Genomic DNA, 24,205 nt, shown 5'->3' with positions numbered 1-24,205 from the left:
CCCTCTGTCACTAATCAGATGAATTTCAACAACGGCAAAGACCTGTAAATAAGAGAGCCAGCAAGGGCCTTGTTTCAAAATTCTCTGCACACCTGGAACTCAGGACCTGTGAGCTAGAGCTTCTCTTTGGGAAAGCATTTTAAGTCAATAAAAAGGAAAAGATGAACTTGGCAGAAAAGAGTTGTTTTTGTTTGTTTGTTTCTGGGGATCTTAAAGGAAGCTTGTAAAGTTTATGAGGTTCTACTCATAAGGCACTCATTCCAAAGTTTATTCTGAGCTGTCACCCCCAGATGCCCTGTACAAGATGAATAAAGGAGGGAAAGTTCTGGCCATATGGGACCAGAGCCTTGTATAACACTCCACTCACTGTACCAGTATTCACCTTGACCCAGTAAGGTCAAAGTAGTTCCATTGGAAAGATCAAGAAACAGGCACATACAGAAAAGTGACTTACCCAGCATTTCAGCTCAAGGTAGAAGGTCTTTCATCCTGACCACAAACGCCCTCCAAAATATTGAGTATAAGATGAAAACCCTTGCTATGTACTTAGCTTTCTCATTTCTGTTTGAAGACTATTTCTGACACTTCCCGGGGTCTTGCCATCCAATAGTAGAGCTTGACAAGGATAAAATTGACATCATTAGCACACAGAAATATGCCTTACTTCAAGACAATTCCATAATATAAAAACCCTCACTTGGATACAGGTACAAAAATGAGTTATTATTTATTGGCACTTTAGAGGGATTTTCTTTAAAGCAAGTATTGGTGAATGGCTCCATTATATTGAAAATTTCCTGCAATGTGCTTAAAATTTGACCTGATTTGCCCAACTTGGATTGCATATCTTTAGGCATCTGTGCATTTGGAACAAGAAGCCCCAGTACCATCAGTTCCTTCCCTCAGCAAAACTTATATGAGAGGTGTAATAAATAGTCTTGGCTTCCCATTGCCTTGTGATGGATGGGTAGGAAGAAAAGGAGGGAGGAGAATTGGGAGCAAATGACAACCAGTAGAACTCTGATGGATAGGTGAATGGATCCACCTCTCCTGTTGGACCACAGGGCAGGTCACATTTGTCCTGTGGATCGCCAGGTCCACCCACCATCCACAGGGACTCCAGGTTGCTATTTCTTCACCTACGTAACGTGGAGTGTGTCTAGCGTCTGTCAGTGCTTGCCGTGGCAGTTCTTCCAGTTGGCTCTTTTCTGGTTAAATGAAGAAAAGTCGTCTGTTGGGGAACTGAGACAGGACATGCTGTTGGTGACAAAGATCTCGAACACCCGAGCAGCCTTCTGGGCAGAGAATGCCGGGAAAGCGAGTTTCCACTTGGCAAGACCAGCCTGACCTGGGAGCTGCAAAGAGGGAGCAGGTTGTGTGGGATTTTGAACTTGGCATTTTTAAACTCAAGCTGCCAGAGAGGTTAAATGCTGTTTCAATGAAAATTCTTTCTTGGGGGGGTTTCTTTTAGGGGGTAATCAGTGACAGAGCTGGGGAGTGCTAAGGATAAGTGCCAAGGCACCTGGGCCCAGGAGGAAACCCTGCCAACCTGTCGACACTGGCAGCATCACACAGCCCTCCCCCGACCCCATCGCTGACCAGTCATTAAACCGAGGAAACAGACTCGCAGACACAGGAAACAAACTTATGCTTACCAAAGGGGGAAAGGGGTGGCTAAATTAGGAGTTTGGAATTAACAGACACACAGTACGATATAGAAAATACATAAGCAACAAGGACCTACCGTATAGCATAGGGAACTATAATCAGTATCTTATAATATATAATAGAAGAAGATGTATGTGTATGATTGAATCACTGTGCTATACGTCTGAAACACAACATTGTAAATCAGCTATACTTCAATAAAAATCATTTTTAAAATTTGAAAACTAGACTTCAATTAGTAAAAAACCCAAGGAAGTGTCATTTCCTTCATTAAGCCTCTCCCTCCCAGAGGGCCCCTCAAAGGAGGTTCTGCTATGGATATAACATAGCCTTCCTTGTGCTGGCACTCATGAATGGACTTCAGGGGTCCATGAGCTCCCTGAAATGTGGATGCGATTTTGTGGGTAGGTGTGTTTTTCTGGATGAATGGGTGATGCTCATCAGATTCTCTGCACGTGCTTAGGCGTTCAGTCATGTCCAACTCTCTGCGACCCCATGGACTGCAGCCCACCAGGCTCCTCTGTCCATGGGATTTCCCAGGCAAGAATACTGGAGTGATCTCCAGGGGATCTTCCCGACCTAGGGATCAAACGTGCATCTCCTGCATTGGCAGGTGGATTCTTTACCCCTGAGCCACAGAGGAAGCCCCCAAATTCTCAGCAGGCCTTCCTTAATACAAAAGTGAACCTCAGTCCAGAGCTGGAAAGAACACTCAGGATACCAGGACATCTCGGCGGAGGGATCTTGGAATTGTCACTGCCTGCTCCCGGGGATCAATTCCTGCTTCTTAAGGAAGTTGACTGGCACCATATTCTAGCCTTGGGGATGCTATTTTTTCCAAAGCAATTAATTTGTGTTAATGCCCCGTCCATTGCTTCCCCATAATACAGATGAAACATTTTCCCCCTAAGAGGCAAGAATCACCTGGGAATGTTTTATTTTAACAATGCCGATGACCAGGCCACACACCCAATATTCTGATTTCACTGGTCTGGGATAGGATACCTCATGATATAATGTGATCTATTGTGAAGGTTTTTAAAACTAGTTCCCAGCTCAGAATGAAAAGTGTTCTGCTCCAGTGGTAACATCTAGGAGAAGGAAAACTGTCACTGTGTATGTGGACATTTTCCATTTTAAACCATACACACATGCATATTTATATATCTGTGTGCATATATACGTGTACCAGAACACAGCCTTCATATGTATAGGTATGTGCACATATGTATATATACCCACACACAAGGTATAGTGTGGACTTTCCTGGTGGCTCAGTGGTCAAGAATCCACCTGCCAATGCAGGAAAGGCGAGTTTGATCCCTAGGTCAGGAAGATCCGCTGGAGAAGGAAATAGCAACCCACTCCAGTATTCTTGCCTGGGAAATCCCATGGACAGAGGAGCCTGGTGGCCTACAGTCTGTGGAACTGCAAAAGAGTCAGACACAACTGAGCAACTAAAAACAGCAGCAGCAAAGTATGGTGTACTCGTTGTCACCTCCTCTTCCCCTCTGATTCCAACCCCCCTCGAGAGCACACAAAGCCCCAGAAGCCCCGTGCGAAAGGACAGTACACACAGCATGGTGCCTCTTAACCATTTTCTCTCCAAGGCTGCACTTCTTGGAGCGACACCAAGAACGTCTCCCTTCAGAGAAGACTGTTTTTCTTCTCAGACTCTCCGTGGATGATGATAACATATCATCTGTCACCATGTCTCATTTATTTTGTATTTACTCTGTGCCAGTTCAGTTCAGTCGCTCAGTCACGTCCGACTCTTTGCAACCCCGTGGACTGCAGCATGCTAGTCCTCCCTGTCCATCGCCAGCTCCCAGAGCTCACTCAGACTTATGTCCATTGAGGCAGTGATGCCATCCAACCATCTCATCCTCTGTCGTCCCCTTCTCCTCCTGCCCTCAATCTTTCCCAGCATCAGGGTTGTTTCAAATGAGTCAGTTCTTCTCATCAGGTGACCAAAATATTGGAGTTTCAGCTTCAGCATCAGTCCTCCCAATGAATATTCAGGACTGATTAGCTTTAGGATGGACTGGTTGGATCTGCTTGTAGTCCAAGGGGCTCTCAAGAGTCTTCTCCAACACCACAGTTCAGAAGCATCCATTCTTCATCACTCAGCTTTCCTTACCGTCCAGCTCTCACATCCATACATGTATGTATCACACACATACTCTGTGCCAGGCACTGTTCTAAATGCTTGCCATGCATTCAGTGAGTCAGTCTGCACAGTGATCTGAGAAGGACTCCATTTTGCAGATGGGGAAACGGAGACACAGATGCATGAAGTAAGATTTCATGTTAAATAACTTGCGCAAGTTTGTGAAGTAAGAGGTAGAGGTGAGGTTCAAACGCAAGCCGTTCGACCTCCGGACGGGGTCTTCCCCCCACTGTGCTGTAGAACCACTGAATATGGCCCACGAACCCTGCCTTCCTTTGGAAGACACACACAGACACACACGGGGAGCCCTTCTTTCCTGGGGACCAGCCATCAGAGCCCGCACATTAACTGTCCTTTCCCCCGACAGGCTTCATCCCCCCGCCGCTCATCTTCGGGGCCGGCATCGACTCCACCTGCCTGTTCTGGAGCACGTTCTGCGGGGAGCAGGGCGCCTGCGCCCTCTACGACAACGTGGCCTACAGATACCTGTACGTCAGCATCGCCATCGCGCTCAAGTCCTTTGCCTTCCTGCTCTACACCACCACGTGGCAGTGCCTGAGGAAAAACTATAAACGATACATCAAAAACCACGAGGGCGGGCTGAGCACCAGTGAGTTCTTTGCTTCTACTCTGACCCTAGACAATCTGGGGAGGGACCCTGTGCCCGCCAACCAGACACATAGGACAAAATTTATCTATAACCTCGAAGATCACGAGTGGTGTGAGAACATGGAGTCTGTTTTATAGTGACTGAAGGAGGGTTGAACTCTGTATTAGTCCTTCAAGGGTCATTTTTCCTAAAGAAAAAAAATGAAAAAAAGTTTCCCAAAAAAAGAGAATCAATACACACAGAGACTCACACACACACGTATACACAGCACCTTTGTCCTTCTCTCAAAATCAGAGCCAGGCAGGATTCAGAATAAGGAGAGCGTGGGATCACGTGGTTGACATGCGACCTCCTGGGGGCTCAGAGTCTGCTTTTGAAGGCACCTCATGGTTGTTCAGGATGCCGACAGCTGCAAGCAACAGGCACTGCCAAATTCAGGGAACACTGGTGGCCAGCTTGGAGGATGGACCTTTCTGGATATACATACACACACAAAACAAACAAAATATATCTAAAAATCTACTAAAAACACCCGAGTTGACAACATTGCCAGGATAAGCACTAGTGACACCCTGTGCCACCGTGCCCGTCCACACAGGGGCGGAGGGGCACCCAAGTCGGAGAAGTGGAGACCTGCTTCTCTAGCTTTTGCAATAGGGGCCACGGTGTAGACGGCTCACCCAGTCTACACCTGTGGCTCAAGGCCCCAGAGTTCTCTCAGCGATGCTAAAGGGTGATCCGTGCTGGAGACTGTAATTGGCACCTCTCACCAGCTCCATTTCCATTTCTCAAGACTGAGGGCCCCAGGGGGGGAGCCCGACATGGGGGGCCAGCACCTCCCCTTCCCCCACAGCACCTCCCATTGGGGGGCGCCCCTCTCCCCCACCAGCCCCACAGAATGACCTCAGGAAGCAGTGGGCCTCGCCTGGCTATGACTGACTTCGCTCAGAGCCGGTGAAACCCAACCCAGTCCAAGTCATTTGCTTACATTTGCCAAACATTTTGCCATTTTTAAGGGGAAAAAAAAATGCACTGCATATGAATTTCAAACTGTTGTATGTATAATCCTCTGATACTATTTTTAACTACTTCTCAAATCTGTGTTAACCCTTCAGTTACTAACACAGTCCTCTAGGCCGAATTTATTATGCTGGTTGCTTTTAATTTTCTTTTTTAATGCACCAAAAATATAATGTGATTCAAGGGATGCAGTTAATCTATTGTAATTTTTTATTATCATTTTATCCTCATTCGGATAGTCTGTGAGAACGAGACTATACAGTGTGTTAGAAAAAAATGCTTGAAAAAGAGTGTATATGCAGCTTGCCTTTAAAAGAATCACTTTGAGACAAGAGGAGATGACATAATGAATTGCAAATTTGCCTTCTCGACTTATGCCCCACGATTCAGTGATCGCTGTCATGGGAACCCCTTTCATATGCCTGCTTCACATGCCAAGAGGAGTTCTTTTCCACCTGTGGTGGAGACACACTCAGCGGCACGTTGTGTGTATGGGTGCAGGGCTTCTGGGGAGAGGAGAGAAAGAATAGCTCCCTGGCACATGCTTTGAACAGCCTGTGGTGTCTGGGATTACAGACCCACAAGCCCTTGGAAGCTACTGGACATCCACCACCTGAAAATGTCAGTAATGTTTTCAGGGTCAGTCTTGAACTAAGAAGCCTTGTGGAGTGTATGTGTGTGTGTGTGTTCTGAAAGTGGCTGAACCTCAAACAGCTAGAAGCGAATCTACCATTGTTTGGGGTAAGAATCAAGGGAAAATCTCTTGCAGCCAGCAGACTCAGCCTGGTAAGCCATTTGCAGATGGGGCAGGGCTTATGTGAGAGCACAGGTGTGCTCACACACACGCACACACACACGCACACACGCACGCACGGCCCAGGTAACCCACCTCTCATGCTGTTGCGGTGTCCTCGATCTTGGCCGCTCCTGGCTCTGGAAAGATTCTAAGGGTTGGTTGGTTGTTGCTATTTTTTTTTTTTAACCTCAGACACATATTTGTAGGTCATCTAGAAGATGAAGAGAATCAGGAAAGAGTGGGGTGGGTGGTGTGCCAAATTTTTAATAAACCCATAATTGGGGCAGTTTGAGTGACAGCCCCAAACTAGAGAAGGCCGCGTGGAGCGAGGATGCCCGAGAGAAGCTTCTGTGGCGGTGCAAGCCACGTGATCAGCCGCATCCTGGGGACAGGATGCTTCTTGTCTTGCTGAGTCCCTCCTTGTTCCTGAAAATGGGGACGTTCATCAGTGTGTTAACTAGTTAAACATGGGGTTATTCTCCAACCAGTTCGTACACTGTGTACACCCTGTGAATCCTGAGGCTATGATTCCATCCTGTATAGGTGTTGAGTTGGTTTTGTCTTGAAAATGTATTGCTAGTAGATCACTGCCCTCTTGGAAATGATTGTGTAGCTCTCCAAACTCAGTCCACAGACACCGAGGCTGCAAGACCTCGTGTTTCATGGGGCTCTTTGCTTTTTTTTTTTTTTAAAAAAAAAAAAGGTTTTTGAAAACTCTTTCCTTTTTGGTTATTTTGCCTAAGATTTTAGGCTGAGTGAGAAAAAGATGTTAAGATGACAAAGGAAAACAATTCCAGGGTTCTGTTTTATCAACAATTGAGTCAAAATTTAAAGTCCCTTCTCATAAGATGCTTCTAACATGTGTTGTTATCACCTTTAATACTTTTGTCTCCTGGACTCCAGAACCGGGAAAACCTAGTCTAGGCTTTTTTCTTTTGTGCCACAAGGATCCACTGTACATACCTTGCCCAATCCAGCCCCTGGCTTCTTTGTTTGGTTTTGAGCAGGATTTTGAATGGAAAGATTTCCTAGGAAAATCTCCAGTGGACTCAGAAAACAAAAATGGTGAGGGAAGGAATAAGCCTCGAGTGTGAATGCTGACGTCCTCTCTCTCGTGCTGCCGACCCCTCCACCACCGCAGTAGAAGGAGCCCAGGGCTGAATGGAGGAAGGCTCCCTTTGCTGCAACTTGTGACAGATTTTTGTCACTCCTACATATAGATCAAAAAGTTTTCTACCCATATTATTCCTGCATATGAAGGGAACACATTTTTCATGAGTCTGTGTCTCTGGGGGGACTGGGTTTGCTGTCTTCCCCGTGCTGAGTCTGTGGGCTGTGAGAAAAGCCCGCCTTCACGCCTCCACAGGGGACACAGTGCAGCTCCCAGACACCCCGGGGACACTTGCGCTCCGGGAGGCCACTGCATGCAGGCTTTCCTCACAGCTAACGAAGGAGCCAGAGAGGCTTCTGCTCACAGGTCCCCTAATGAGTTTGCTGGCAGTGCTTAACAGGCAAAATAATAAGGGGAAACAAAGAGCTTCTGAGGAATCCTTTAACAGACTCCCTAATGTCTTCAGAGCAGGAGGGAACGTGCTTATTCATAAAAATTGCTTCTTTTTCATCACCTTCTGGCACAATAGCTTTGCCGAGTGATGGTTTGTAGACTTTGGCTATGTGGTGTCTATACATTCAAATCCGCAATTCCATCTTCTCATCTCCAATAATAACGTAGAGCAGGGGTCCCCAGCTCTTGGGGTGCAGAGCAGGGGGTGAGCAGCAGGTGGGCAAGCAAGCAAAGCTTCATCTGCCCCTTCCCCGTCGCTCACATTACCACCTAAACCTTCCCCTCTTCTTCCCTCCTCACCCAGCTGTGGAAAAATTATCTTCCACGAAACCAGTCCCTGGTGCCCAAAAGGTTGGGGACCACTGACCCAGAGCATCCTCTCACTCAGATGTGGCAAGATTTCCTGAGGTGACTTGCACAAACGTTCCATACATGATGGCCAGCCAACCCCTGGGATGACTGCCGTACCACTAAAGTTTCTCAGGAAAAAGATTCTGCCATAGTTGCTAATGGATCATCTTCCACACTTCCAAAGCAGGTTGCTTATTAGAAGAGTGTAAAATGGAAGTATACATATATGCACTCACTGAGAAACCCTCTGAGGAAAAGTAGTGGTTGGCTCCCTGTGAGCCTACAAGGCTGGTTTTCTTGCTGCCGACTGTGCAGGTCCTGGGAAGAAACCACACTCCCTTCTCCACCCAGTCAAGTTCACCAGGCCTGTGTTCTAAGCCCTGCTTAGGAGTCTGGAAGGCACTCCTGAGTGACTCGAAGCAATGGTGGTCCACCTGTAGAAGTCCACGCAGTGGTTATACCGTCGGGCGGGGTAAGCTTCTGTCCTGTTTGGTGGTGTTCTCCCTATTTCACTGGTTGGTTTGCTTTGGATGAGGGGAGAAAACCAGACAAGCAGGTTTTCAGTCCAACAGACAGAATATTTGCTGTCCTGTGCTGTTCTGGCCTCTTTTGATGGTTTGGAGAAAGTATCTGTCCAGGAGAAGGTACTGGACACGGAGTAGAGGCTTACTTGCTCCTCTGAGCACACGTCACTGCCTCTCAGCAGCCTCCTTCCAACTGTGATCTGCATTTCCCTCAGGTTAGAATCCAGATCAGAGCCCTCAGAGGTGATGCATTTTCCAAGAGAGGGTGTTAGTGAATTTTAGTTTGGCCTGGAAATTAGTTTGAGGCGTGACTACAGCCCTTTTCCTCCTCTCTCTTCTCCTCCCTCCTTGTTTCCTCCTCATCCACCTCTCCCAACCCAGTTCCAGCCCTTACGTTCTGAATAGCTATGAGAAGGTAATTCTGAGAACAAACGGTCCTACTGATGGCCTTTCAACCTAGCTCCCTTGGGGTATTATGGCTGCTCAAGAATAAGCTGGTGAAACAGGAATCTCTAACTGGCAGAGAATGAAGAGAAGATGCTGTTCAGATGCTTGTTATGGGGCCTGTTACCTAGGATCTCAGCTTCCCTGGTGGCTCAGACAGAAAAGAATCCTCTTGCAATGCCACAGACCTGGGTTTGATCCCTGGATTGGAAAGATCCCTTGGAGAAGGAAATAGCAACCTACTCTAGCATTTTTGCCTGGGAAATCCCATGGACAAAGGAGCCTGGTGGGCTGCAGTCCATGTGGTCACAAACAGTCAGATAGGACTGAGCAATTAGCACTTTCACTTTTTTTTTTTTAAACCGAGGATCACATGGAGAATTTACACTCTCTGCATACAGCCCTCACCCATGCCTCTCCTCTCTCACCTCAGAGTGCTCAGTTATCATGGCAGGGAGGACATTAATTGAAAAGCCTAAAATGGGGAGTTCAGAGAAGCCTGGATGCCCCAGCACCTGAGCAATCTCTGACTGTGGTGCAGATAAAGACAAAGCTCTTGCTTCTCAGCAACCATCCATGTGGTAGCAGTTTTCCTTTGCAGGTAATAGTAATGCCATTTGAGGGGGCACTATATGAGCTTGATGTTTTCCAACCACGTTTATTCACTCTAGTAAAATTTTGACTATGTGCCAGGCCCAGAACCAGGTACAAAGGTTAAAAAAAGACATGGCCCCATCCTCTAAGAACTCACAGTTTAATAAGAGAAACAGATCTGAACGCAAAAGCAATAGAATAGGGCCTCCCTGGGGGCTCAGACAGTAAAGAATCGGACTACAATGCAAGAGACCCGGGTTCGATCCCTGGGTTGGGAAGATCTCCTGGAGAAGGAAATGGCAATCCACTTCAGTATTCTTGCCTGGAGAATTCCATGGACAGAGGAGCCTGGCAGGCTGCAGCCCATGGGGTTGCAAAGAGTCAGACATGACTAAGTTATTGCACTTTCACTTTTTACTTTCATCATTGTAAGAGCTAGGGTCTATTTATCTATGTCTAGGAACAAAGAGGGCTCTTTTAGGATGCTGGGAAGTTCTACCTAGTGGCACCAAGAATCAGGAAGACCTAGTGCTCTAGGAAGCTAGAACTTAAGAGCACTTAAGGATCCCGGGGATCCTTAGGGATCCAGGGGAAGAGACCCTCCGCTGAGAGAACCAGCAGAGCAAGTTCAGAAACCTTCCATAAAGGGCCAGCTGGCAAGCGTTTGGGCTTTGAGGGCCACAGAATCTCTGTGGCCTCCACTTTTTCGTCAGAGCAGGGGTGCAGCCCCAGACAACGTGGAAGCAGATGACCGGGCCGTGCTGCAGTAAACCTTTATTTATAAAGACAGTCAGTCTCTGGGTGTGGCTGAGGGAAGGCTGTAGCGTGCTAATCTGTTCTGGAGAACACGGAGGTCTGAAGCAGCATGGCATACAGTCCAGTGGACTGTAGCAGTGGAAGCTGCCATGCCCTGGGCTGAGTCTTGCATTGGAACAATCTCATTCAGGTACCCCATTTTCCAAGAATGAGGTAAGTATTCCATTATTGTCAGGGTTTACAATGAAAGTAACATTATCTTTCTCCTGTGTGATGAGGGGAATTGGAACTATACAATCTACAGTCTCTTCCAGCCCTGACACTCACTCCCTAGCTCTACCAGAGTAATCATCCTTTTTTGTTAAGTGATGGAAGTGGGCATGGAGGGGACAATGTAGGAACTCGACAAAAAAGAGCGAATCCAGATACTGAATAGTATTTCAGATTTCTTCCCTCCTTCCCACCAATATGAACAGTGGCACTAGAAAGCTATATAATAATAGTAGCTAACACTTACCAAGCACTTACAATGAACCAGCATACAATAGTTAAAGAATCCACTTGCCAATGCAGGAGATGCGAGTTCAAACCCTAGGTCAGGAAGATCCCCTGGATGAAGGCAAGGCAACCTACTCTAGTGGTCTTGCTTGACGAATCCCATGGACAGAGGAGCCTGACAGACTGTAATTGCAAAGAGTTGGACGTTACTGAGCACGCACATATACATAGTCCTGTGAGGCAGAAACTGTTATTAAGCTTCAGTTTACAGGAGAAGAAAATGAGGCTGGGGAAGCTTTCAGAATTGGCTCAAAGTCACAAAGCAGAGACTCAGCCCAGGTCAACAAACCCAAAGCTTGTGTTCTTTGCCTTTTTGGATATGCCCTCCATACTGGGCAAGAAATGAGGGACCCGTTTCCTCCTGTAGGGACTTCCTATTCAGAAGACTTACTCAAATGGACTACACTCTCATATTCCCCCTAACAACTAAGACAAGTTGTATCAGTTGTATTGTAGAACACAGATGTATTCTGGGGACATCCGTTCTCCTTGTTGTTATTCCCAGACTTGATCACAGAGCCGAGTGAGCAACACACATGGGTGGTTCTGCTGTTAGCAGGCAGGTAAGAGGAGCCAGGTGACGCCTCTGCTCTGATGCATTCGGAAACGCAGTTTCAAAGTGCTGAGGTGTCTGGGAGACAGTCCTCAGTGCTGGTCATCAGCATCAGTGGGAAACCCCAGACACCGTTTCCCACCTGGCACCCCTGACGTCCTCAGCATCAATTTCAGGAGCTCGACTCTAGCCCAGGGCATCAGACACTGATGCTGGCCACTGGTTGGAGCTATGTCTTGCTCTGTGATCAGATATGAGGCTTTTAGGAACCGAGTTTCTAGACATTTCGATTTTTGTATTAATGTCTCAGGCCAATCAATAATTGAAGATTAGCACAAATTCTGAGTCTTTTTCTGTAAAGTGATTATGTTCTCTTACCAAGAGCAGATGGAACAACTATAGTAAATTTTCTGGAGGTTTAACATTCCATAGGTTGAGATTTTACCATCCCATTAAATCGCAGAAAGTAATGTTCTTCTTAAATTCATGCCAACCTAATAGAAGGTAACTCTCACGGTGCTGGGTTTGTCAAAACTGTTAGATTTTATAATCAAAGGTGATAAAATGATGTAGAAGTAGGTAATATAGGAAATTTCATTATAAGAGAAACTCAGCTAACACAAAAATTGTGCTCTAGCCCAGCCTCTTAATTGAGGAAAGGGGCTGGGCGTTCATGTTTATTAAGAGGTTGCTACCCTCATGCCCTGGTGCTCAGATGGTAAAGTATTCGCCTGCAGTGCAGGAGACCTGGATTCGATCCCTGGGTTGGGAAGATCCCCTGGAGGAGGGCATGGCAACCCACTCCAGTATTCTTGCCTGGAGAATCCCCATGGACAGAGGAGCCTGGTGAGCTACAGTCCATGGGTCACAAAGAGTTGAGCACAACTGACTAAGCACACACACACACCCCCTCCTGCCAGGAGTCTTAGCAGCTTTCTCACACTTTCCTTGTGAGGTAAGTATCGTTATTCCCACTTTACAGATCAGAAAACCAAGGCTCAGTATACCAAAGCTTCCCAAGGTCACACAGCTGGTTAGAAAGTCACCAGGGGCCAATGCCAGGTCTGTCTGACTCTTGAACCAGTGCTCTTTCCATGGTGTACGAAAGCCACCAATCTGAGAACACAGATCTGCCTTCTTAGAAAGATCTGATGAGGCCTGTAAGGCATCTGCTACTGGAAACCACCATAGAAGTGTATAGTTTCATAGAGAAGTGAGCCAAGAGCTGGAGGTGAAAACTTCAGAGTTTGTCTACAGGCACAGAAATCTAAAATAAGAAAAAACACCTTTTTCCTTTGGTAAATGCTGGAGATCTTTAAAAACACTCCTTCCTTTTTCCCTCTGAGCCATGTTGGCAAAAGCTGACCGGCTCCTCGTTGTCTTCTATCTGATTCTTTCCGCACACAGGAACCAACCCCAGCTCCCTCACATCCATCCCACCTTCCCCAACTCCCTGCCCCCCGGCTTCTAACAGAGCCCCCAGGAATGTAAGAACTCAGACCTTGTGAAAGCTGAGAAAGATGCTCCAAACTGTCCAGCTTCTTCTATAAGCCAGATCTCAGCTGCAAAAGAAAGGAGAGACATTTCCATCTTTTGTACCAGAGTCTAGAGAAGACTGGAAATGAGGGAGGATTCCATGTTCCACTGCAGCTCTCACTGAACCGGAAGGCTACACGTCACGGTCACGGAGACCTCCACGGCTTGTACGTCATGATAGGGCCTAAGCTGGGTTTTCCATGCCTTTTAAGTGAAGCCACAGCATCTATTTCAGCTTAAAAACCTCGCTCCGACAAGGAGACTCTTTCGCTCAGCAGGTGGTGACCCTCTGTGGCTGAATGGAAAGTAACCTGGCCCCAAACGCTGGTGGAGAAAGCATGACATTATGATGCCAAGAGGTTCTCTCTGGCACAGAGCCACCTCTTCAATAGAGATCGCAATGACAGAGTCCTAGAACACAAGGTCTGCCACCGGTGACTCAGATAAGATGAAGATAAGTTAAATGATGGAGTTGCCTCTTATTCATTCCCATAGAGTAAAAATCCTCATGGGCTTTGGCATAGATACATAATAGATAAATGCTTCTGAGAAAGATTCAGCCTACATAAAGGTCTTTGGGCTTGGAATCTGGTTCCCTAGGGTGATGTGGCGTACAACGTAGCATTTTATTGACTTCCTGCTCTTATCCATCCCACTGGAAAGCCAGGATGCTATTATGTAAGCCTAAAATATAAGTAGGAAAACTGGAAAAGACCGATCTCTTTTTCCTCTTGGCTCTCTTCCCCCCTTCCCCCTTTAGGCACAGAGTACCAAGACATTGAGACTGAGAAAACCTGCCCCGAGTCACAGTCACCTTCAGAAGACTCCTTTGTGAGAAGCTGAGGGCCTGGCCCTCTTCCTGCAGAGAACAGCCCGCCACCGCCCACAGACCTCGCAGGCCTGACTTAGCGTGCTCTGCCCTGTCCGAGAACCCAAGGGTCCCCGTGGGGACCATCCGGCCAGTGTGTGGTCCTTTGAGGCCCCAAGCACAGGCCTGTGACGAGGACTGAGCAGGTGTCTGTGGCCCGGAGTCCTCCAAACCCTTGGAGTAGGCATTTTCCTGGATCGCTAGAGAGTCCTATTGGCCTGGTGTGCAAATTTCTTCTGCCCACCCCTCCTTTGGCTCCTGTGGGGGTGGCCTGCTGACATGCTTTAGAAAAACCCCCTCTTGGAAGTGCTTCTCTGGCCGGGGGCTCCAACAGGTCTTCTGAAAGCAGCCAAGGCTGGATTTCAATAGGAGGGGGTAAAAATTACCCTGTTTCATAGAACAGAGGGGGGGGGGGTGAAAGCACATACTCAATAGATTTTGAGTGTGGTATTCTGTATTTTTGCAGCTTATATTTTCCAGATGAGCAGTTTAGAAATATGTCATGTAAAGTACCTACTGTACGTTTGCTGAAAATTATATTAAAAGCACTATTTTAATTCTTCCTCGGTCTCATGCTGTAATCTCTATTATCTTTCTCTTCTTGTGTCTTTGGGTAGAACAATCCTAAAAGGCTCTTACAGAGAGTGTTTCTGGCTGTGTGTGTTCTATATTTATGGGCTTTGAATTGTTCACAAAAGCACAGTCTTAGGAGCCAAAACAGACCTGGGTTCAACTCTTCACCCCAGCACTCCATACCAGTGTGGCATTTGGGAAGTGACCTGACCCCTCTGAGCCTCAGTTTCATCATCTGTAAAATGGGAATACTGTCACCTGCTTTACACAATTGTGGTAAGGCTTCAGTGGAATCCCATGTGAAGGCAGCATAGTGTACCACAGAGAAATGGTACTTGCTCATTGCTCCCCAGCCTCTAGCTGGAATTAGATGCTCTGAGACACAGCTACGGTTCCTATTGATCCATTCAGTAATCCTGGACTGACCATCTGGTTTTCCTTTCTGGTTCTCCCATTGTCTGTAAACCCCTGGGAGAGGCGAATGGCTTCCTCTCAGGGTACACTACCTAGGGTAGTGTGTGACATTTGATGGATGCTCATTGTACATTTGAAAGAATGAATGGGTGATGAACAAACAACCTCAGACTCATCAACCTCTGGGGCTCTGTCTTCAGCCCCACCCCTCTGAGGCAACCAATAGCATTTGCCTTTCTTTCTCTAGTTCCGGAGATCCTCCTGCACACCTCACCCTATGGCTGGAGCTCCAGCTGCCGTCCCAGTCCTTGTGAGGCCACTTCCTAATTGGCTGCCTTCCCTGCTACATCTTTAGTCCACTGGTAGGACTCTTAGCTCCTAGGGACGTTCAGGTTGATGGCTGCCACCAATGGGCATAGCAGAGTCCTCACTACAATCATTACATCTCTGGCCAGACAGGAGCTCTAGGAGCTGATGCTCAGCCTCCGTCATTCGAAGCAAAGATCCAGGATGGCCCCAACCCTTGTGTGGGGCTGACCCTGATAACTAACCCACGGTCTCATGGCCCCTTCTAGCCTGGATCTTGCCCTCATAACCCCCTTGTTTGCATTTGAGCTCACCTGAAATCAAAGCTTGTCAAACTAGTATTCCTTGAAGCCTGCACCCTCCCTCAGCCCTGCATCACTCTTTCACTCTGGAATCTGTGGGCTCAGAAAAGTATGTGCTTGGGTGAATGACCTTCTCTGAGACCCTATTACCTGGTTCACTGGTGCCTCAAGGGCTTCTTTTCAACCTGACCCTGTTATTTATGTGATTGTTTCTTTTCCTTTCTTTTTCTTTTGCGAAACAGCATGATTTATTCTCTCTGGCATAAAAATCCCAAGAAAATGTAATTTCAACATTTCCCATCATGATGCGAAAAGATGCTGAAACAGCTGAAAACATGGTTAGTGATTCCTCGTGGGAGCTGGGCTTCATTTGCACTGGATATTCAGTCGGAGGCAGAAGAAAGAAGCAGGGGAGGGTATTGCTTATGACATCCATGCTCTCAGTCCAAAATTTCACATTTGTTTTTCATCTGCAGTCCAATTTCTTTCCTCTTGCTACCTTTTCCGTCATCGAAGTGGTCAATTTATGGAAAACTAACACTCCCCTCTGTTTTATCTGAACTTCATAAAGACATCTTATTGGGAGAATCACAAGATTCATCCTTCAGTATTTAAGCAGGTCCATGAGAGAGCTGTGCACACAGGTTGTTCAAACAACTCAGGAAGAATAGACAACTTAGATAATCCAAATGCCGTTTTCTTGCCGATGTCATATCACAGGCCACTCGGGCTTTGAACCACAAATACATTTGTTCCATCTTGATCTAGATCTGAAAATCCGACTTGACCCTTCTTTGAGTTTCTGTGGAAGGGTTAGTCATGCACCTAAGTGTTTGACTCAACTGAAATAAAAACAAGCTGTTTCTGTGGCCTTGGACGTAGATTCAGAACCACCACGAGCACACCCACTTCACAAAGAGCTGCCTGATTTTCTTTTTTAGGCTTTGTTATTTCAGGAACTCCTGCTATACAACTGTTTCCATAACTCTGCAGAGAAATGTCTATAATTAATGCAGAGGACAGAGACAAGCTTTTGCTTTCCAGAAAGCACTTTAAAAAGTATCCTAACCTTTCTGAGTTCTCACGTTCCCACATATGAAATGCATAAACACATAGTTACCAGATCCCTGGAGGAGGGCTTTGCAGATCTTTGAGAGTGTTTCAGTGGACAGTCTCACTTCCCTCTTCCCCCTAAGGCAATTAAGGGGTGAAGCGAAGATAGCAAGCAGCCTGGAACACAAAGGGAGGGGTGAGCAAAGCCTGAGTTCATCTGACCAGCAATCTGAAACACAGGCTCAGGGACTCAAACATGACATGGAAGAAGCTAGCAGCTCCCTTCAGAAGGAGAGTTTCTCCTGTGAGAGCCCTCTCATCTCCTCTCACTGAGAACTTGCCCACAATCTCCAGGTGCCACTGAACCATTTCCCAGTGAAATGGAGGTGGGAACCTCTGTCTTCAGGCTTTACACCCCTTAGCTTAGCAACAGGCTTCTTTCTTACCCCAGAAGCTCAGCTCACTCCCATTCCAACTCTTCCATTTCTTTGGGGCATTATTGTGCAGGAAGGCAACTAAATGTTCATAGTAAAATCAGTGCTCAATATGGGTTAAAAAAGAAAAAGAAAGAAAAGCTCACAAAGAAAGTGGCTGTTCTTTCAGTTGTTTCTAAAATAATCATCGCCTCATTCTTTAACTCCAATGCAAATGATCAGACATTACATTGCAATGCTATGAAGGGAGACACTGGTCTCTTTTTAGCTGTCTTTTATTGAAGTACAGCTGATATACAAGTCTGTGTTAGTTTCAGGTGTATGGCAAAGTGATTCATTTATATATAAACTCATTTTTCACTCTTTTCCCGTATAGGTTATTACAAAATATTGAGTACAGTTCCCCGTGCTATACAACGGTCCTTGTTTATCTGTTTCATATATAATTAGTGTGTATCTGTTAATCCAAACACCTAACTTAACCCTCCTCTCCCTTTCCCCCTTTGGTAACCATAAGTTTGTTTTCTATGTCTGTAGGTTTATTTCTGTTTTGTAAATAACTTCCTTTGAATCTTTTTTTTTTCCTTTTTAGATTCCACGTATAAGCAATACCATATGATATTTGTCTTTGTCTGGCTTATTTCACTTGGTATAATAATCTCTAAGTCCATTCATGTTGCTGAAAATGGCATCATTTCTTTTTTATGGCTGAGTGATATTCCACTACACATAGTGAAATATATATATGTTATATATGGACTTCTTAGGTGGTGCTACTGGTAAAGAACCTGCCTGCCAATGCAAGGAGCATGAGTTTAATCCCTGGGTTGGGAAGGTTCCCTGGAGGAGGAAATGGCAACCTGCTCCAATATTCTTGTCTGGAAAAGTCAGTGGACAGAGGAGCTTGGCAGGCTACAGTCCATGGGGCCACAGAGAGTCAGGCATGACTAAGTGAGCACGCCACATCCCACATCTTCTTTATCCATGCATCTGTTGACAGACACTTAGGTTGCTTCCGTGTCTTGGCTACCATAAACAGTGCTTCTATGAACATTGAGGAGATGCATGTCTTCAGCAGGACACTGGAGGTAAGCTTTTATTTAAATGGCAACTTTCTCTGTAAATGGGACCCTTGAAGAAGCATATCATTGCCCATCATTTTTTCAGATGCTATCAGCAGATCAGTCCTGAAAAAATGACTGAGGCAGGGAGCAGAGACAGAGAACTCAGACACGTGGTGAGGACAGGGCTCTTAAAAAAAATCCTTGGAGGCCCTCTGTCTGACTTGGCCCCACCCTGTCCTTCAGGGCATCCTGCACTTCTTGGGAATATGAGCTCTGGGGGAGATGACTGGTGTCCCTCCATCCATTCCATATTTCGAACTGACGCATGTTAGGTTTAAAGCAAGGCCATGATTTTCAGTTAGTACGGATAGGACTCCATGAGGTTCCCCTGCGCATAGTAGGCGCTGTACAGCTGGGGGCAGTAGGAAGTCAGGATGGCTTGGTGGAAAGAGCAAGCAACAGGTCTGCAGCTCAGCTCAGCTGCTTGCTCACCTTGACAGGTTAGCAAATCAGGTCACCACTCTGAACCTCACCCCATGTGGCTCTGAGATGGAAAGGTTTCACCCTCCTTGCAGAGACATCATGAGAATTCACTATGTAGGCACAGCCCCACATCCATTCCTGGTGGAGCTCAAGAAGTGATGAGTTTCACTGAGAAATCTTGTCTTCAGCCATTTAAATACGAACCAACTTCCATTTACCAGTATTTGCTACCACTCTGCTTCTTGGAAAACCCTCTTTCCTGCTGCATACTGTTCATGAAATGACTTAATCAGTCAATTCTTTAATTTTTTTTAGTCATTCTTACTCATTAAAATAGCTTCGCTTCACTTCTTAAGAGCTGGTCCTGGCCATCTGAGAATTCCTGGCACATCTTCCATTCAAGCCCTCCCCAACAAGGGCAGACCAGACAGACCTGCAGCTCTGGGGGCCTAGAAGGAGGGGAAGCTTGGTCTGCTCTCTCTCCCCCACCACCTTCCTCTTCTCTGCCCAAATTCAGCTCCAGACCATGATGTGAAAGTGAAGAGAGAAGGGAGGTTTACTTATCAGACTGCCCGGGGCTAAGCTTGCTGCCATCACTGGAGTCCCTGCTGCCCAACCGCCTTCTGAAAAGTGCTGGTGTGGAAGCAAGCAGGCCCCGGAAACCCAGCCCATCCCAGGAGCTCCCCTAGGCTCTACAGCTCCCTAGGAAACCCACAGCCCCCAACCTCACCTTCCCCACTAGCCGAAGCTCAGGCATGGGGTAGGAACAGAGCCACTATTCCCAGATCTCGATTGGTTCTGAAGGATGTTCTTGTCCCCCTCCTCCCTGGCTCCATCACTCCAGGGTACTCCTGTGCTCTGGTCCAGCCTGCTCTGAGAGCAGCAGAACAAGGAGGCTAGCCCATGCCCCCAGGGAGCAAGATATCAGCTTCCCCTTCTTAACATAACTGCAAATTTCACCAGCAATTGCTCTGGGGACTCCATTCCCTGAATTTGGGGGCAGAAAACCCCCAAAGAGTGTCAATGTCACTCTTAACACACATCAGTTCACCCCCTAAAATGGTAACCACTCCCCATCTTCCACAGCCCTGTGTACTAGGAGCACAGACGGGGCACGGGGAAGGAGGGAGTTATCAGTGCCTGCTTTTCTGAAGAGGGAGATGCCCCCAGAGCTCTCTTGGCATGCTACACCACATTATGCAAAGATCATCAAAAGAGGAAGGCCAACCAACAGGTGGCACCAACAACAGATGACAGTCCTCAAGAGAAGTCGCCCACCTTTTCATGCAAACAGCTGCCTCGCACCTGAGCCCTCTGCACCTCCTAGACTTCAGGTAGTTAATGACTTGCAGGTTTTACACTTAATCAAAGAGTATTGATCCGGGGTCTGGTATAGAGCCACATACCCTAGAAAACCCTGTGGAGAGATCCAAGAAAGCCTTGTACACAATAAATCTGCAATCTGAAGAAAACAAGCCTCCATGTAATCAAAAGACCTTTGCAGTATACTCTACATCCAGGCCCTATTATTAAGAAACAGAGACATGGCAGTGATGGGGATTCAGAGAGGAGAGAATCCCTAAGGACCAGGGCAGCCAGGTCAGGAATTCCCAAGGACTTGGGGTATGCAAAGCCGGCCGAAGCACCCTCACATTTAGGATGCAGGCATGAGGTTTTTGTAGACGTCTCCAAATGGCTCAGCAGTAAAGAATCCACCTGCAATGCAGGAGATGCAGGTTTGATCCCTGGGTCGGGAAGATCCCCTGGAGAAGGAAATGGCAACCCGCTCCAGTGCTCTTGTCTGGGAAATCCCATGGACAGAGGAACATGGTGGGCTAGGTAATCCATGGGGTCACAAAAGAGTTGGACATGGCTTAACAACTAAACAGCAATAATGTTTTGCCCTGTCGGTTGGAATGGGTTTCTGGAAGGAGGCAGGCTGTGAGCACAGAAGTAAAATCTCTTATGACAGTTGTGACGATAAGGATAACAATGTACTAGGCACTGGGCTAAATTCTTTACAAATGCTGCCTCCTCATTTATTTGCAAACACCCTGTAGAGTAGGATTTATTTCATACCGGCCTGTTGGCCTGGGTTTGAAGCTAGGTTCCTCTACTTGCCATCTACAGGACTGCAGGTTTCTCACAAATAAGATGAAGATAATCAAGCCCACTTCATAGGAAGATGGTGGGATTCAGTGGAATAATGTATATAAAGCACTTAACACTGTGCTTGGCACCCAGAAAATGCCTATGAAATGTGAGGGCTCTTCTAGTTGAGGATATGGGAAACTCACCTTCTCGCATTGCCAGGTCACCTGACAGAAGATTAAATTTTTAACTGAGCTAACTTGCATGGGTAAATAATTACAAGAGCAATTATCTCCCTGAGGACAATTATTTGCCATCACCATTTGCACCCACTGAAATTACATGCCCAAGAAGCAGAGTCACTCATTGGTAGATAAACATAATTAAATTGGAAGAATGACATCCAATGGCTGATTGGATTAATAAAAGAAATTTATTCCCCAGAGGTATTTCAGAAATGCTTCTCCAAGCTGGATCATATTTTTTTAAAGCCTGTACTCTGAATTCAAATTATGTATTAATTCCTTCCCAAAAATCAGCGTGCATTCAACCCTTATAAACATCGTGTACTTCTGAGAAGCTTCAACTAAGATGGTTTTATAAACCACACAGACACCAATCCTACTCTTAAACAAAGATCAAGAGATCTATAAAAGACATAGGATTTCATGGTAAAGTCAATTCTGCAAGTATTTCAAGCGAATAATACATTTCCAGGTTTGAGAGTTTTTATTTTATATAGTAGGCAGAATGTGATACCAAATAATCACTTTGCAAATTTAAATTATTTTTTGTCTTTAAACTCTCCAAGTTATCAAATAGTCAAATGCAGGTTTGGCTCAAAATAGCATTAAAAATTGAGTTTACAAACTCTTTAATTCTCAGTTTCATAACAAGCTAGAAGCGATGAGTAGGGTCTACATTTATGGATCCTGAATGACAAAGGGTTTTTTCCTTTCCCTTTTTGGGATTAACAAATACTCTACTTGTTCTTATGAATACAGGTCTAAGTTTATATTTCTAAATCTTTGCCTACTGTTTATCACTCCCCAAACCTCCAGATATTTGGTATCTGTTAGTTACATGAGTATATATGCAACTCTTTATTTATGAGTGTTAGCAGTCTACATTTTACATTGGCATACTTCTTAGGTGCTTGAAATACTTCTGTGAAGTAAAGGTAAGAAAGGCATAAAGCTTTACTTTACTACCAGAAAAATCCGGAAGACGAAAGGTATCTTCCCAGGAGTGCCCACTTCACTCTGTTGTAGAGGAAAATTAAAACCATCTTGCTAAGAATTCCAAGATGGCTGCCAGAGAGGATCACAAGATTTTACTGGCCTGGAAGAACAGTTCACTTTCACCTTTGCACACATGAAAAAGAAAATTTCACACAAAGCTATTGCAGAAGTAAAAACGGATATGTCCCATATCTATTGCACACTTTAAAATGACTCTTGGGTTCTAGACCATGGTTGGGTGCTTAGTCACTCAGCCATGTCTGACTCTTTGCTACCCGATGGACTGCAGCCGCCAGGCTCCTCTGTCCATGGGATTCTCCAGGCAAGAATACTGGAGTGGGTTGTCATGCCCTCCTCCAGGGGATCTTCCCAACCCAGGGATTGAACCCAGGTCTCCCGCATTGCAGGTGGATTATTTACTGTCTGAGCCACCAGGGAAGCCCAAGACCATGGTTAGCTTTGAGAATTTCAAGATACATTGAAATGTACCCTTAGACCAAACCAAGTTCATAAATTATCTAAACTGATAAGACTGCAGCTGAAGTACAACCAAATCGGCACTATCCTCAACTCCTTGGAAGAACATTTAATGATCTTTCTAAATATTTACCTGAACTTTTGGTTTTAGAAAGGTTTGCATACTTTTCCCTTTTTTAAATATAAGGTCATCTTTTTAGTGTGAATAGATGGCTTATCAAGGCAATTAGAACACCACAGTTGTGTGCATAAATTAGTAATGTGGTAAGTTGAGGCTCACCACTTCTCTTGCCTATGTAGGCTCAGATTTGCATCTGATACATCATCCCTTAATGGTAGAAATCTGCATAGCCTTCTATCTGGGACACACTGTGTGCAGAGACATGGTTCTGTTGCTCAAGTCTTGATGAATAGAAAATTCCTACTTGCTTGGGAATTAGAAAAATCCTTAGAAAAATCCTACCTGCTTTCAAATGTCTAAAAGAGCAGAATGCTAAGTCATAACTACAGAGAAGGCTATACTCAACTGAGTTTGTTTACAAACATTTTATTATTTGGGGCTTAATAAAAATCTGAGTAATAATGATGTTACCTCATTCATGAGGGCAACACACATAACTCATTAAAATGCCTAACAGAAATGCCTATCATTTAAAGAAAAACTGTAAAGTCATCTTCAGAGACACAGATAACAACTTGAAAAATAGAGAATCCTACTGTATTCCAAGATTGGATGACTAAATACTCGGAAAATGTGATTCATTTTTTCCTGTAATGATTGCAATACAATGCCCAAGAAAATCTCAATAGGAGTTTTTATGGAAATAAATAAACTGATTACAAAATTCAAAAGGAAATTCTCAAGAATAGGCACAGTAATTATGAACATAAAAATTAAAAATTGCAGCATCTAAAGAGTAGCCTTCTCAAAAAGTCCATGTTAATAAAAGTCCAGTATTTTTAAAGGGATGGCATTTTTACAAGACTAGATGAATAGATTGGAGACCCAGAAGAACAATTATAAACAGACACTAGAATGGGAGACTTAAAATTGCTGGAAAATGCTGAACTACTCAACTAATGGGTTGGGGAGAAAATTGGAAATAAATTTGACTCACGGCCTCTCACCAGTGAAGAGTACATATCCTACATGGTCTACATAGTCAAGAATCTTTAAAAACTATGAAGATTTAGGAAAAACAGGAAGACATATTCATGGTTTCAGAATTTCCTAAAAAGATTTGAAATGCAAAAATCTGCAAATAAAAGAATTGATAGAGTTGACTATTTCAAAATTAAAGTATCTATAATCTAAAACATCATATATGAAATCTAAAGAGACTAGAATATTTGAAATATCTATAAATGACAAAGAACTACTGTCAGAACATATAATGAATCTCTCCATATTGACACAAAAAAGAGAGACAGGAACTGCTGAATTATGCAAATCCAGGGGTTGCCAGTAAATCTCACAGAAAACAGAGCAAATAACATGAATGGGAAGTTCATAAAAGAGGAAACACAAATGTCGTATAAATGTTCAAACTCACTAACAATTAAGAAAATAATAATATTTTAAAGATTAAAGATCATCTTTACCTATCAGGATGGTAAAGATTTCTTTTAATAACATTTTGTGTCAGGGTACAGGGCAATGGGCTGGAGTATAAATTGGTATGGTCACTCCAGAAGACATTTTTGCCAATGTCTACTACAATTTTAAATGCTCATATAGCATAATCCAGAAATTAC

At 45.2% G+C, this 24,205-nt stretch overlaps 1 protein-coding gene across 7 annotated transcripts in view; it reads left to right on the top strand.

The window, feature by feature from the left end:
* SLCO3A1 (solute carrier organic anion transporter family member 3A1) overlaps window positions 1–24,205 on the top strand; it is a 402,740-nt gene that overhangs the window by 369,888 nt on the left and 8,647 nt on the right. For 3 of the 7 annotated variants that reach the window (XM_069559254.1, XM_069559259.1, XM_070289358.1), the window contains one exon: window positions 4,206–5,655. In XM_069559254.1, the coding sequence (XP_069415355.1) occupies window positions 4,206–4,585 (380 nt within the window). In that variant the 3' untranslated portion in view covers window positions 4,586–5,655. Of the gene's footprint in view, window positions 1–4,205; window positions 5,656–13,904; window positions 14,575–24,205 lie in introns of those variants that run through there. The other 4 variants (XM_069559255.1, XM_069559258.1, XM_069559256.1 and 1 more) reach the window with 2 other exon arrangements.

Source organism: Ovis canadensis, chromosome 18 (genome assembly GCF_042477335.2).
Source record: "Ovis canadensis isolate MfBH-ARS-UI-01 breed Bighorn chromosome 18, ARS-UI_OviCan_v2, whole genome shotgun sequence".
In the NCBI taxonomy this organism is placed as follows: domain Eukaryota; kingdom Metazoa; phylum Chordata; class Mammalia; order Artiodactyla; family Bovidae; genus Ovis; species Ovis canadensis.
Note: the sequence above shows the minus strand (reverse complement) of the source record. Positions and strands in the feature narration are given on the sequence as shown.